Source organism: Lynx canadensis, chromosome B1 (genome assembly GCF_007474595.2).
Source record: "Lynx canadensis isolate LIC74 chromosome B1, mLynCan4.pri.v2, whole genome shotgun sequence".
In the NCBI taxonomy this organism is placed as follows: Eukaryota; Metazoa; Chordata; class Mammalia; order Carnivora; family Felidae; genus Lynx; species Lynx canadensis.
The window spans coordinates 142,166,549-142,183,035 of record NC_044306.2 but is presented as its reverse complement, the minus strand read 5'-3'; the positions used below and the strand labels follow the sequence as shown (position 1 = coordinate 142,183,035).

The window sequence follows — 16,487 nt, the reverse complement described above, 5'->3', positions numbered from 1 at the left end:
TGTTAAATGCAATTGTCCAGAAAATGATTACCTCTTCAATTATATTGAAAATATTTAAGCGTGAGCATAGGCCTCTTCTCTAGGGAATATCCCCAGTGTTTAGTAACTGGATAACTAATAGCCCATTAAAATGTTCATGGTTCTCTAACTTGACAAGACCTACTTTACAAAGAAACTCAAAATATCCTGGGAGTAGGGGGAAAGAAAACATGTCAACCATGGTTGAAGTTATTTCCATACCTATTATACTTGCCTAAGTTCCTAAAGCCTTTTTAGTGAGAACAGAGTCCTGTCCTATATAATCTATGGGATAAATGCCATGAGATAAATCTCTCACATCATTACAATGTGTAAATCAATGTCCCTGGCATCACTCAATTCTACGATGGAATTGACCCACCAAAGAGCCTTGTCAGTGATATACGACATCACCCACATTCACTGATTTGTAGGATTTTATGTACTGATAAAATGGGATCTGAATGAATGTATTATAAATCACTCTAACTACTGGGATATAAAATTATTCTACTCTACAGTTCTTTTTGTTACTTAAAATTAGTGATGGCACCATTAAATTCAACATAATATTAACAAAAGACCTGGTGATCTTTCCTTAAACCATAATAATTTAGATTAAAACATCCTTTCCTTTTCTAACCTCTGCCCCATATTTTGTACCTTCTCCATCTATTTCTGATCCCAAAATACTTAGTACACTGATTTTCTCTTTTCTGTTCTTTCAGGTCTCCCTGAATCGGTGAAATTTCACTTCACAGGTGAAGATTTTAATAGCAATTTTATTAGAAAATTGAATTTTCCTTTCCTTATTAGTCCTTTATTTTTGTTCCCTTCATTATTACTTGCATTATTTTCTAAGAACTCCTTAAAAGTTATATAAGACAAGTTTTTCTGAAATGATCACATGACTAAATAGTAATAGTGTAACTTTGTATTCATAGAAAAAGTAATCCATCAAATATCCGAAAGATTAGTGTTGTTCAAGCCCCATTTCAACCAATCCCAATATCTATTAAAGAGAGGTAATAGTGGTTAAGAGGTTAGCCTCTGGATTCAGAGGCTGCCCCGAGGGTCAGCCTACTCTGGGAAAGTTTCTTAACCTCTCTATGCCTGAATGCCTCACTCATCAGTGGGGATAATAACTAATAATTGCATATATGTAAAGCTCCCAGAACAATGGTTGGCACAGTCATTCCTCTGTGACACTCAGCTAATGGGCAGTGGTTGTATATAGTCTTGAATTGAGCCTTTCATTGAATGCCTTGCTACTGGAGGGAAATGAAAGCTGTGTGTAGAAGACCCCAGCATTCCAGCTTTAGTTGACAATGCAGTAGAAGCTGAGTGCCAATAAGCAGAAGCACAGTCAGACGTGGCATCTATGAGGAGCAACACAGGGACAAGCTTTCTTGTTTAGGTCTGGTGTGAGGATGGTTGGCTGTAATCCTGAAATTGCTGTTTAGGTGGGTTTGACTATTCCATTGGAATCAACCATCCATATGTCTGTCCTATTATATTTCGTGTAGGATAAATTTTGGTTAGAGAGAAAGTCATCTCCCTCAAACTCCCAGACTTTCTTTCCTTTTTTGAGGGTTAAAAATCACATGTGTTATGATTTTTACTTGTTGTAAATTTCATTGTTGTATCATTGTTTTTTTTTTTAATTGAGATTGAATTGACATAAGACACATAACAAATTGATATATAATATATTAGTTTCAGGTGTACAGCAGAATGATTCAGTATTTGTATATATTGCAAAGTGATCACAACAGTACATCTGGTTAACATCAGTCACCATAAATAGTTACAAATTATTTTTTCTTATTAGTATAACTTTTACATTTACTGTCTTTGAAGCTTTCAAATATGCTATACTGAATTATTAACTATAGTTTCCATGCTGTACATTACATGCCCATGACTTTTTTTATAACTAGAAGTTTGTCCCTTTTGGCTCCCTTCACTCATTTCATACCCCGCCCCCACCCCACCTCTGACAACCAGCAATTTGTCCTCTAGCTGTGAGCTTGGGTTTTTTGTTTTTTGTTTATTTGCTGGTTTGTTTATTTTAGATCCCACAAATCAGTGAGATCATATGGTGGTTGTCTTTCTCTGTCTGACCTATTTCATTTAGCATAATGCCCTTAAGGTCTGTCCATGTCATTGCAAATGGCAAGAGTTTCTCCTTTTTTATAACTGAATAATATTTCATTGCATATATATACTACCTTTTCTTTATCCATTTGTTAAATGGACACTTAGGCTGCTTCCATGTCATGGCTATTGTTAATAGTGCTGCAATAATCATGGGGTATATATCTCTTTTCAAGTTAGTGTTTTCATTTTCTTTGGATAAATACCCAGAAATGGATTGCTGGATAATGAGGTATTTCTCTTTTAATTTTTGTGGAAACTTCAAACTATTTTCCATAAAGCGTGTACTAGTTTATATTCCCATCCACAGTGCACAAGGGTTGTCTTTTCTCCACATCCTAGCCCACAATGTTATTTCTTGCCCTTTGGATAATAGTCATTCTAACATATGTGAGGTGCTATCTCATTGTGGTTGTGGTTTGCATTTCCCTGATGATTAGTGATGATGAGCATTTTTTCATGTACCTGTTGGCCATCTCTATGTCTTTAGAAAAATGACTATTCAGGTATTCTGCCTATTTTTTAATTGGATTGTTTGGGTTTGAGGCTATTGAGTTTTATGAGTTCTTTATATATTTTGGATATTAACCCCTTATCAGATACATAATTTGCAAATATCTTCTCCCATTTGGTACTTTGCCTTTTCATTTTGCTGATGGTTTTCTTTGCTGTGCAGAAACTTTTTAGTGTGATGTAGTCCCACTTGTTTATGTTTGCTTTTGGTGCCTTTGCTTTTGGTTTCAAATCCCAAAAAATCATCACCAAGGCCAACATCAAAGAGCTTCCACCTTTGTTTTCTTCCAAGAGTTTTATAGTTTCAGGTCTTACATGCAAGTATTTAATCCATATTGAGTTATTTTGTGTGGGGGGTATAAGATAATGGTAGAGTTTCCTTCATTTGCATGTGGCTGTCCAATTTTCCCAACACAATTTATTGAAGAGACTGTCCTTTTCATTGTATATTTGTGGCTCCTTTGTCATAAATTAATTGACTGTATATATGTAGGTTTATTTCTGGGCTGTCTATTCTATACTGTTGATCTCTGTTGATTCTGTTCATCTATTTTTGTGCCAATGTTATGCTGTTTTGATTACTGTGACATTGTAATACAATTCGGAATGAGAGAGCATGATGCCTTCAGCTTTGTTTTTCTTTCTCAAGATTGCTTTTTCCTTTTGGGGTCTTTTATAGTTTCATACAAAATTAGAATAATTGGTCCTATTTCTGTGGAAAATGCCTTTGGAAATTTGATGGGATTGCTTAGAATCTGTAGATTGCTTTGAGTATTATGGACGTTTTGACAATATTAGTTCTTCTAATCCATGAGCATGAAATATCCTTACATTTATTATGTCTTCTTCAGTTTCTTTCATCAGTATCTTATAGTTCAGAGCACAGATATTTCACCTACTTGGTTAAATTTATTCCTAGGTACTTCATTCTTTTTGATGTAGTTATAAATGGGATTATTTTCTGAACATCTCTGATAGCTTATTATTAGGATATAGAAATGCAATAGATTTTAGCATATTGATTTTGTATCATATAATTTTACTAAATTTGTTTATTAGTTCTAATAGTTTTTTGGTGGCATCTAGGTTTTTCTATATATAATGTGCCATCTGCAAATAGTGACAGTTTTACTTCTTCCTTTCCAATTTAGATGCCTTTTATTTTTTTCAACTATTTTGTCATTTGTTGATGTGAATCCAGTATCAGCTCATTTCCAGTGATAAGCTTCTAGATAGTTCAGTCATTAATAATATACAACAGATTATATAGTATTTTACATTTTACAAAACAATTTTCAGTACAAGTTGTCTAATTTAATCCTTATAACAATACTATTTTTAGCATTTTAAAGTATTATGTTTAACATTTTAAAGCTGGGAAAACTACAGGTCAATAGAGTAAGTAATCGCCCAGATTTCCAGTCCTGGTAAACAGTAGAGCAAAGATTTTAATACATGTTTCTGACACTGAGCATGAGATATTTAATTTAGTCTGGGCTGCATGTGTGTTGGTCATGAAAAACAAGTATCGTAATAGTGTGCCTATTTGGTTTCCAAACCTCAACTTTTACCTGAAAGCTTAATTAGGTGAAGGGGTTAACTATTAACTTCTCTGGGACTTGAAGTTGAATGATCCTTGAACTTATCATACAGAGTAGAGTAAATAGATGTTGGGGTGACCTTAAATTAATTTATCTTTTTTCTGCCTGAGGCTTTTTCTTCTATATGTATATATGTATCTTTTATATACATATATATATATATATATATATGGTTGAGTAATTTTTTTAAAATGATTTTAAAATTTTAATTTTTTTAGAGCAGTTTCAGGTTTACAAAGAAATGAGAGTAAGGTACAGAGATTTCCCTTACTCACCCTGCCCCGACACATGCATAGCATAGCTTCTCCCATTGTCAATATCAGTCATCAGAACAGTAGATTTTTTACTAAGGATGAACCTATACTAATGTATCATAATCAACCAAAATCTATAGTTTGGGTTCATTCTTGGCGTTGTACATTCTTTGGGTTTTGGCCAGTGAATGATGACATTTATCCATTATTATAATGGATTATTATAATGTCATATAGAGTATTTTCACTACCCTAAGAATCCTCTATGCTCTTCCTATTCATCTCCCTTCCCTACTTCCCTCCTTTAGCAACCACTGTTCTTTTCATTGTCTTCCATAGTTTTGTATTTTCCAGAATGTCATATAGTGAGAATCCTATAAAATGTGGTATTTTCTCTGTATGACTTATTTCACTTAGCATAACACTCTCCAGTTCCATCTACATTGCTACAAAAGGCCATATTTCATTCTTTCTCATTGCCAAGTAGTATTCCATTGTGTATATAAACCAAAATTTCTTTATCCTTTCATCAGTTGATGGACATTTAGGCTCTTTCTATAATTTGGCTATTGTTGAAAGTGCTGCTATAAACATTGGGGTACAAGTGCCCCTATGCATCAACACTCCAGATACCATATGTTTTCACTCTTATGTGGATCCTGAGAAATTTAACAAAAGACCATGGGGGAGGGGCAGGAAAAAAAAAGTTAGGGAGGGAGGGAGCCAAAACATAAGACACTCTTAAAAACTGAGAACAAACTGAGGGTTGTTGGGGGGTGGGAGGGAGGGGAGGGTGGATGATGAGTATTGAGGAGGGCACCTGTTGGGATGAACACTGGGTGTTGTATGGAAACCAATTTGACAACAAATTTCATATCAAAAAAAAATAATAAAACCATGTGGAGAGTTAGGACAAAAACAATGTGGTATTTTCAGATTGGCTTATGTCACTTAGCAATATACATTTAAGGTTCCTCCATGTCTTTGCGTGGCTTAGTAGCTCATTTCTTTTTGGTGCTGAATAACATTCCATTGTCTAGAAGTACCACAATTTATTTATCCATTCATCCACTAAAGGACATTTTGGTTGCTTCCAAGTTTTAGCAATTATAAATACATCTGCATCTGGGTGCAGGCTTTGGACCTAAGTTTTCAACTGCTTTGGGTAAATACCAAAGAGTGCAGGTGTTGTGTCATATGATAAGAATATATTTAGTTTTGTTTAAAAAAAAAAAAGCCAAACTGTCTTCCAAAATGGCTGTACCATTTTGCATTCCCACCAGCAATGTATAAGAGTTCTTTTTGACCCACATCTTTGTCAGCATTTGGTATTGTCAGTGTTCCAGATTTTGGCCATTTTAATTGGTATGTAATGGCATCTTATTATTGTTTTAATTTGCATGTCTCTGCTGACATATGATGAGGAGCATCTTTTCATGTGATTTGCCATCTATGTATCTTCTTTGGTGAGGTGTCTGTTAAGGTCTTTGGCCCATTTTTTAATCGGGCTGTTCGTTTTCTTATTGTTGGGTTTTATGAGTTCTTTGTACATTTTGAATAACAATCCTTTATCAGATGGGTCTTTTGCACATTTTTTCTTCAATTTGTGACTTGTCCTTTCATACACTTGACATTGTTCACAGAGCAGAAGTTTTTAATTTTAATGAAGTCCAGCTTATCCATGATTTCTTTCAAGGATCATATGTTTTGTGTTGTATCTAAAGAGGCATCACCCAAGGTCATTTCTAAGTTATCTCCTATATTGTCTTCTAGGAGCCTTATAGTATTACTGCATTCTACATTTAGCTCCATGATCCATTTGAGTTAATTGTTGTGAAGGGTGTAAGAGGTTCCCTTTTTTTTTAAGGAGAAAAACTTTTGGAAACTGGTAGGAAGGAAGCTATCTCCTTTAGGAGAGTTTTGTGAGAGAAAATTTTAAATTAGGCACATAATGAACTAAGGTGGCAACAAGCCCAAGCCCTGATATTAAACCGTAGAATGAAGGAGAATAGCTCATTTGGTTAATCAACTAAGATGAGAAGGAAAGTTGATATTCCTGACCTGGCTGCTTCAAAATAAGCATACGTGCTCTGTAGAGCCGCCCTAAGCAAGGAAAATACACAAGGCAAATGGTTCCTGCAGGAGGCATCTGACCTTAAGAGGCAATTTGACTGTTTCTCAGAGAAATCAGAAATGTTGCTCAAAGGGACACCTAGACTTGTAATTACTAACATTTTTATTATAAGTTCTTATATTTGCTTACAAAATTCTGAATCCTCTTGATATATTTTCTAGTTATAAAATATGTGCCAGAAAATAGCTTTCTTCCATTTACTTACAGAGAAAAGGATATACCTTGGTCACACTGACAGCTGTGTGATATTACCGAGGCTCTTAAGTTTCAGGGCCCCTTCCCTCTTCTGTAAAAGTGAGGATGTGGAAGGCTCCCTGAGGTTCCGTCCCAACTTAAAAATGGAGTCAGTGTATGGGACACCTGGATGGCTCTGTCAATTGTGTCTGACTCTTGATTTCAACTCAGGTCATGACCCCAGAGTCATGGAATCAAGCCCCATGTCAGACTCTTCACTGGGCATGGAGCCTGGTTAAGATTCTCTGTCTCTCCCTCTGCCCTTCCTTCCCACTTGCACGCTCTCTCTCTCTCTAAAAAAAAAAAAAAGTGATATCAACATAAAACAATTTTAAAAAGTAAAATTATATCTTATAACTATGATTTTTATTTAACATAGGTTTCTTAACTTAGATTCCAGGGAACTCAGAGAATCAGAACCCACTGAGATTTATGGAATAGTTCATTAAGTTTGTCCCCAAACTCTCCAAAGTTAAGAATTATTTGTCCCTATCTTTGATGATCCAGAGAGGAGATTGAGCATAAACAAAGAAGCAGGGGCAATAATTGTGACACTTAACTGAATGACCAGAACCATAAAACCTTCATGTCACAAGGGTAATGTCTCCTGGCCTTCAGTAGGGCTATTTCTGGACTGCTCTGTACCTTATAAAACCCAGCCATATCTTTTAGATCTGTTCTCAAGGAAAAGACAAATCTAAAACCCAAATGTCATTAGTAGGAGGCCCTGAGTAATGCTTTGCTTTGCTTAAGTAGATGTCAGATTCCTACAGACTTGTTACTAAGTCTAGAAGAAAGGGAAGAAGGAAACCAACCCATATGAAAGCATATTACACATTTAAAATAATCAACAGTACAGTTTCCTTAGTAGCCACTACAGATAAACACATTGGTGAACTGATAGTACACATATTCTTCCAAACCTGGCTTTTAGAGAAGAGAGGGTATTTTTTATTTTTTATTTTTTAATGTTTATTTATTTTTGTGGGGAGGGGAGGAGCAGAGAGAGAAAGGGAGACAGAGAATCCAAAGCAGGCTCCTCAATAACAGCAGAGAGCTCCATGCAGGGCTCCAACTCACAAATTGTGAGATCTTGACCTGAGCTGAACTCGAACTCTTAACCACATGAGCCACCCAGGCGCCCCACAAGGGTGTCGTAAGGTAAGAAAGGGGAAAGAAGAGTCAAGGGCCAGGCACCTCTGCCTTTGTGTCCTTCAGGTGATCAGTGTTCACTTGGATGTCAGATAATCCAAGGAAATAAAATCTTGAAGTCATTGTTCTGTTCGCAAAAGTATCTTCCATTTACTGCATTGTGTATAACGTTCAGGTAAAAAAAACCGGGTCTGCTTGCTTCCAAACAAATGCCTTTAGAGAAACTTGTATGGGTATTTTCTATCTTTTTCAAAAAGTTCTTTTCTAAGGAGACATAGGCATGTCTTTTCTAAATGAGATCACTCGAAAGAAAATATTTTTCTGAAATAGGAGAAGGAGTCAAAAAATAATTCCATAAATAAAAGAAATAAGTCTTTACCAGCATCATCTAAGAGTGCAGATTTTGTGTTACTTTCCTTTCCCCTAGTGTTTACCAATATCACCTTGTTGTGAAATTTGCTTCTTAAAATGACTTGTTATTATGGTCCTTTAGCCTTTTCATTATCCAGTAGAAAAAGCTTTGTTAGAATAGCCCACAGTATGTTACTTGCTTGCTTACTTTTTCCATTTGTAAGCATCTCTGTAAGGTGTTAAGGTAATCTAAAAAAGCTTCTGGCTACCTGTTTGTGGAAGCAGCCTGATGGTGACCAGACTACAAGTTGATGTGTGTGTGTGTGTGTGTGTGTGTGTGTGTGTGTGTGTGTGTATCCTTTCCAGTTTCAGATGGAGATCACACAAGTCCGGAGATGGTCCTCACCATTCACTTGCTTCCCACTGATCAGCACCCGCCTGTGTTCCAGGTCAGAGCTCCACTGCTTGAGGTCAGCCCAGGAGGTAGCTCTTCTATAGGTAAGAACTGAACCTGAAAGAAACATGCCTTTGGAAATGGAACCATAATTCAGCCACAGTCCCTGTTTAAACCTCTTGATGCTTGCCAAAAAGTAGTGACCTCCTCTTCCAAAAGGTGCATGCATTCTCACCTGTTTCCTTCCCTCCGCCCATTTCCATGCAAATAGAAGCAGCACAGAGAAAAGGAAATAAACCCTTCAGAGGTCAATGTTCAGTGATGGAATACAACACAGAATTCATTTTCTAGACTCCAGGAGTTCGATTTGTTGCCATCACTAAAGTACAAAGTTAACAAAGGAGAGTAGAGAGCAGAAAAGGTGGGGGGCAGTTTCAGTGACTGCTCCTGTTTTGTTTGGAAAGTAAAGAGAAACAGGAGAGACGACAGATCATAATAACCTTCAGAAGTTGTAAGGAGTTGGCCCTGTTATTTTGGATGTGATTTTATTTACCTATTAGTGTACCTACTTTTTAGGATTTTCTTTATTCTTTCACTAAGTACATTTTAAAAGCAAACAGTGGATGTTGTGGTTTTGTTAGCTGTTCTCTACAGATCCTCATCCAGTTTCTACCCATGAGTATTGGCCTGAAATTAATTATCATCCAATTTCTAAGCAAGCTGACTGTCACTTCTACCCTGCTCTTTCTCACTTCTGTCATGGCCATAGCAGCTGATGTTAAAACAATTTTGTTCTTGTGTAGGTTCAGAAAAAGAAGGGAATAAATAGTGAAAAGCAAAAACAGTTTCTAGGAACATTTTCTGTAAGAAAACCTACCCCCGCAGGTCAGGACTGACCTAATGTTGGTTTCCATGCCCTCATTTGTATAGATGATGAAAAGTGTTCTTGAGAACTACCTACTTATAAATTAACTTTTAAAAGTAAGTTAACTATTTGCAATTTGAGAATTGACTGTATTATCAATTTTCACTCTTTTGTGGTTGATTGCAGTTAAACACTGCCTTCTGATGACCATCAGATTGTCTACAACATGGCTTCCAGCCTGCCCTGTGGCTGTAATGTATGCAGGGCATACAGTTAAAAAATTTTTTTTGAATGTGTATTATTTTTGAGAGAGAGAAAGAGAAAGGAAGAAAGAGAGAGAGAGAGAACAGGGGAGCGGCAGAGAGGGGAGACACAGAATCCAAAGCAGGCTCCAGGCTCCAAGCTGTCAGCACATAGCCCAACACAGGGCTTGAACCCACGAGCTGTGAGATCATGACCTGAGCTGAAGTTGGACACATAAGTAGCTGAGCCACCCAGGCACCCCAGGGCGTAGAGTTTTTTTAACGTACCCACAACCTGTCGCTATGATTTGTCTCCTGACTGCAGGACTTCAGCTGGTAGTAAGAGATACCAAGATAGCACCTGAAGAATTCTTCTTTGAGCTCCGGAAACCTCCAGAGCATGGCGTGCTCCTTAAGTACACAGCCAAGTTCAAAGGGCCCATGGCCACAGGTAGCTGCTTACTGTGTCATTGACTGCTTGGAGAATTTCTTGCTCTATAGTCAGTTTTATGTGTCTCAGACAAGAAGGAAAGCCACTCTGTGGGACAAACTATGAGGAGACACTGAAAAAGGAAAAACTTTTAGCTTTTAGCCCATTGGCTGAAATATTTGGGACTTCTTTCTCTGTGCCATCACCCACACCCCAAACTATGAATCTGTTTCCTCAAGTTGTTGGTGAAATTAGTTGAATTGGTCAATTTACCTGGAGTAAATACATTTAGAACAACCTCATAGGAAGTGTCAGCTGCCACTGTCCTATGGTTTGTTCATGAAGATGAATTTGTCTTCCTTAGTTTGGTATGTTAATCTTCACAATATTTTTAGCACTGAAACTCAGATAGTATAAACTACACGTATCCTCATCCATAGAAAAGGAAACACATTTTTTGAGTATTGTCTTTGTGATGTAACACTATGGTAGGTGATGTGACCAGCTTTCCAAAATAATATTTCTTACACTCTCCAATTATAAAAAATAAGACATGTTGATTGTTTAGAAAACAGAGAGAAGCACAAGGAACACAACTAATCTAATTTTTAATAGTCAGCCCATATATATCAAAGTGAGTATTATCCCTTTCAAAGTAATCACTTTGGAATGCTATATGCTTATTTTAACAATCTGTACTTTCTCAAAATCTTTATATAATTCCTAATAGGTATGTAATCATGCATTCTTTTGAATATCCCTGCAGAGAGAGGGGGGCAAGTCTCTGACCTTGAAGGTAGATAGAATTTGAAGAACAACCAATCAGCATTTGGGAGTCACAAAGGCGGATTTTTAAAAAATTTACTGAACACAAGAAATGTCATCAGAATAAATTTCTAGCATCCTAAGGGAACTACTTTAAGAGCATTAACAGTCAGAGCCCAGCTTCTTTAACAGTATATTTAGCTTATATTTGTATAATTAATATATAAGATACAAAGATATATATAAAATATTAGTTTTATTACTTTTTTTTAAGGCTCAATACCACTAGCACCAGTAAATCACAATAACACAATGTTAAAAGAGAAGGCTTGGAAGACAAATACAGAAAATGAATAAATTCTTTAGTCTCATTCATAATACCAATTATTACAGCCAATAATCTATCAGGAAATAGAATTGCAAATAACATCCAAGAATACCAATTCCTGAATTTTACTCTCTAGAATCCTTGGGGTCCATGGCACTAAGGGGCATTTCTCATAAAGGATTCCATGACCAAACAATTTTGAAATGCTTTAATACTTATATATCGAAGATTCTAAAATTCTAGTAAATCCTGCAGTTCAAAAATTTTTAGTTTTAAATTTTGTTTAAGCCTATTTTCCCCAAAGTTATATGACCTTGAAACTTATTTCACACAATGCCTATGAAATCTATCACAAATTAGTACTCTAGACTTAGAAAGTTTGGATTTCTAACTTTAAGTAGGTTTTTCAATTTTCAGATATTTTTTATTTTAGAAAAACTTTATACTCCCAACTAAAATAAAGACCTCTACAGATTCATCAAACATAATTTATTTTCATACCTTTCTCAAAAGAATTTTAGTGTCAAGATTAGATTCTAGAAGTTTTATCATAAAGAATAGAGGCTTGACCTTTAATTCGCTAGAACTAAGAATGATGCCTGAATCTTACAGAAACAGATTTGGGCTCAATATGATTAAGAACTTACAAAAATTAGAGCCCTCTCCAGTAGAATTAGCTACCTTGTAAAACAGTGAGCCTCCCACCTTGAGAAGTGTTGAAGGGCAGGCTAAATAACCCCTTTTCAAGAGTGGTATAAAAGGAATCCTATATTGGGTGGGTGGTTGGACTAATTAACTTACAACTCCCAGAGTTTATGATCCTATATGTACTTTGAAATCCTGAGAACAAAGGTGTTATATACATGAAAAGTGTTATTCCCAGAAGTAATTGGTTTTGCACTTTGTTTTATTCTCAAAAGGTGACACTTTCACATATGAGGACATTGAGAAAAATGCTCTGCAGTATCTACACGACGGCTCCTCCGCCCGGGAAGACAGCATGGAGATCTCAGTCACAGATGGCACCTCGGTGACAACCGTGGAAGTAAGAGTGGAGGTGTCACTGTCAGAGGACCCAGGGCCTCAGCTGGCTGCCGGCGCCTCTCTGAGCATTACAGTTGCTAGTAAAAGCACGGCCGTAATCACCAGGTCACATCTTGCTTATGTTGTAAGTTCTTGGCCCGCTCTTGTTCACTGCACCCCATCCCTGGGCCTGACTAGAAAATAAGGCTATGGCTGAATATTTGGGACATCAGGAATATGGACAGATAAGGAAGTTTTTTCTCAACTTTCCCAATAGTTCTACTCTTAGAAGAAGTTACAGTGTTTACTCTGGCTGCTCCTAGTGTCTCATGAACAGACAAAGGAACGAGCAAAACTTTGATGAAAACACAATGAGATTGTGTAGGGATGGGTGATTGCCAACAAGGAACATTGCTGGTGTCAGAAAAACCCAAGTCCCCATTTTTTTTGAAGCCCCATCCATAATATTTTGAGTGGGAATTTTCAGGAAAGAGCATTTTAGAAGAACTTGTCTGATTAATGACTAATAACTTATGATATTTCATGGCCCACTGAGAAGAAGCCCACTTTTCACCAGCTTTTGTCTCAGAGCCAGCTCTAGACAGAATGCTGGCACACCCCTTTGGCAATGCGTCTCTGCCAGATTCCCTAGGCAAGATTACTGACTCACCCCCATCCCATGCCCCAAAGGAAGCAGTGTGTTTAGGGGACCAAGGTTTAGATTTAGGGACTCTGCATTTTTTCCCCATCTGGCATTAATTTGCTAAGTGATCCTGGTTAATTAAACTCTTCTTCTTTCTTTGATTCCACCTCTGGAGCTAAGGATAATAAGGATAATTAATTTTATTTTTCAGTTGTGTGCATTGTAAACACACATGAATTATCCATGTAAACATAATGAATAGTTTTGGCAAATACCTTGAAAATAAGGATGATTATCTGAATGGTAATCATTCTCAGTATTGAATTTTTCCTTACCAATGTTAAAATTCCAACCAATGACCTGTCCCCCGCCTTTTTAAATACTATATAGTTTTAAGTAATCCTTTTCTGGGCTAAATAGTCTAGCTCTAAAATCTAGTCCTGAATAGTAGCATGTAAGATAAAGCCTTAGCCTGGGAACAATTGCTTCAATTGCTTTAGCACAGATTTAGCCCTGAAATTGTCTTTTCTTAAATTATGGGAAACTGCATTCCACCCTGATTCTTCTCATGGGTCCAGTAGAGCTTCAGAACAGCTTTGATTTTGTTTTTTTCTTAATTGACAGGTGATTTTTACCATAGGTTATGGTCTTTTGAATCTTATGAAACTCATGAATTCATAAAAATGTATGAATATAGATTTAATCAATAGATCACCAAGGCTTGAAAAATGTTTGACAGGCCAAAATAGCTCTCCAGGAGCAGTTCCTGCCCATTAACTGTGTATTATAAGCTGCATATCAAAACGCAAGCCCATTGGCAACTGAACATGTATTTTTCAGAAATTGATTGAATGTGAATTTACCCACTAGAGCAGAAAGACTCCAAAAGGACTATTCTAGCCTGCTGAAAATATAGCATATTTTAAGGACTTAGCTAAGTTATATACTAACTTTTTCTCTGAGGGTTGTAGAAGAATTTTGTGCTTGGTGTCATGGGGGGAAATTTTTGCAGATATGCATAGTTAGTGAGTTTGCAGTGAACATGCAAAAAGGTTAGAAAAGCCATCTGAAATGCTGGTCATAAATGGAGCAGAATATAAAAGGATAGGAGCAGACAAGCCTCTTAATTAGAGTATCATTAATGGCAAGAGATGTCAAGAGAGACAAAAGGCAGAAATGGGATTCTGTGTGATTTGCTTCTTAATGGCGGTTTCCTGTACAGTTTGCTACACACTGCAGGTAAACAAGTAATGAAAGGGTGTTTTGTAGTTACAACAGATGAGTTTTAATCCAGGCTTACCACTTACTAGCATAGTAACCCTTGGCAAGTTACTTAGCTTTCTAGGGCTAGTTTTCTCATCTGTAATGTGGGCAGGATGATATGAGATTAATCTTAAAAAGCTAATAGCATTTCTAGGCACCAGCCAAAAATATAATAATTAAAAATAGGATACCATCTATAATAGCATCGCATAACACATATCTAAGAATAAATGTAAAAAAAGATGTATAATTTCTAGGGAAAATTGATACTATGTACAACTAAAAGAAAATCCAAAAGAATCTCTTAGCAAAGTTTTAGAAATAAAAGGAGAATTTACCAAGGGGTCAAAGAGAAGCTCAACAAAGCAATAGCATTGCTATACATAAGCAAAAAATAGCCACTAAATGTAACTTAAAAAATGATACCACTTATAATAGCATTTTAAAATCATGTCTTTTGGACTAAATCCAACAAAAATTAGTACTTCTACAGAAAAAATTGTAACAACTTAATTGACAAACATTTTTTTTTTTTAAACACTCAATAGGGGCGCCTGGGTGGCTCAGTCGGTTGAGCGTCTGACTTCGGCTCAGGTCATGATCTCACAGCTCGTGAGTTCGAGCCCCGCTTTGGGCTCTGTGCTGACAGCTCAGAGCCTGGAGCCTGCTTCGGATTCTGTGTCTCCCTCTCTCTCTGCCCCTAACCCACTTGCATTCTGTCTTTGTCTCTCTCAAAAATAAAATAAAACATTAAAAGCACTCAATAAATGATGGGACATGCCATACTCATGAATCACAGGATTTAATATCTAAAAGATAGCAATTTTCCTGCAAAGTGATCTTGCCTTTCAACTGAGTTCCAATCAAAAGCCCAGTGGACTTTTTATGGATCTTGATAAGCTGATTCTACAATAAAGAACGAAGGACCAAAATTCTGAAACAGAATGCTAGGAGGGCAGGGACTTGCCCTATCAAATATCAGAATTTATGATAAACCCGCGCTATTTAAAGCAGTGTAGTAGCACAAGAATGTACGAGAGAGTCCAGAAACAGACCTACAAATGAGACTGTAATATAAAACAGGTATAGTAAGCCAGATCAGTGGAAACAGGAGGAACTACTTAAAATATAGATCTGCACAAAATGGTTATTCCTATGGGTAAAAAAAGAACTTGTAGTGCTCCCTCACACTGTACACAGAGATTAGTAACTTCAAGCAAATCAAGCAATTCTTTGTAGGATATAGGTAAATATTTTTAGATATTGGGAAAGGGAAGAATTTTTAAACTAGAAACAAAAAGTCCTAACTATGAAGAAAAGATTAATAAATTTGACTATGTTAAAATTAAATTTATGTTTCCCTAAACATACCAGAAATACACAAAACAGACAAGTTACAAATTGGAAGAAGGTACTTGCAATATATATAACCAAAAATAACAAAGAAAATATATCAAATGTCTACAGATTGAGAAGAAAAAGATAACCCAGATAAGATGAACAAGAGACATTAATAGGAATTTCAGAAGAGGAACCCATAGGGCCAATAAATATAAAAAGATATCATCACTTTTTTATGCATCAAGAAAAGCCAAAAAGACTATATACCATATCATACCAATTCAACTGGAAGAAATCTAAAATTTTAAATGTTGTAGAGGAAATGAACCTATAGAAGTTTCTTTGCTGATGGAAAAGTAAACTTGAAGAAGCCACTTTGGGAAAAAATTTGGCATAGTCTTGTGAGGATGAGTGGTCATATACACTAACCATTCCACTCCTAGATTCCTATCCAAGAGAAACTTTCATATGTACACCAAAAGATATGCCCAAGAATACTCAAAGTGATACTATTTGTAATAGCAAAAATATTGAAACAAGACAAATGCCCATCAACAGGATAATAGAACCTGTGGTATACTTACTCCTTAGAATATTACACAACACTTGAAACAGATGAACTATTGCTACATACAACAATATCGATGGGTCTCAGCAGTCCACTACTGAGTAAGAAGTCCCACAAGGGGAAAGTCTTTTCGTAAGTTTTTTAAAAACAACTAAAAATACTTTGTAGTAATATATCAAATCATATCAAGAAATTCAAGGAAATGAGAAGC

The 16,487-nt window shown here is 36.2% G+C and overlaps 1 protein-coding gene across 1 annotated transcript in view; it reads left to right on the top strand.

The window, feature by feature from the left end:
- Nucleotides 1-16,487, top strand: part of FRAS1 (Fraser extracellular matrix complex subunit 1) — a 424,264-nt gene that overhangs the window by 317,606 nt on the left and 90,171 nt on the right. Inside the window, exons 35-38 of the mRNA XM_030313622.1 lie at nucleotides 747-779; nucleotides 8,781-8,912; nucleotides 10,241-10,366; nucleotides 12,359-12,606. Of these exons, the coding sequence (XP_030169482.1) occupies nucleotides 747-779; nucleotides 8,781-8,912; nucleotides 10,241-10,366; nucleotides 12,359-12,606 (539 nt within the window). The remainder of the gene's footprint in view (nucleotides 1-746; nucleotides 780-8,780; nucleotides 8,913-10,240; nucleotides 10,367-12,358; nucleotides 12,607-16,487) is intronic.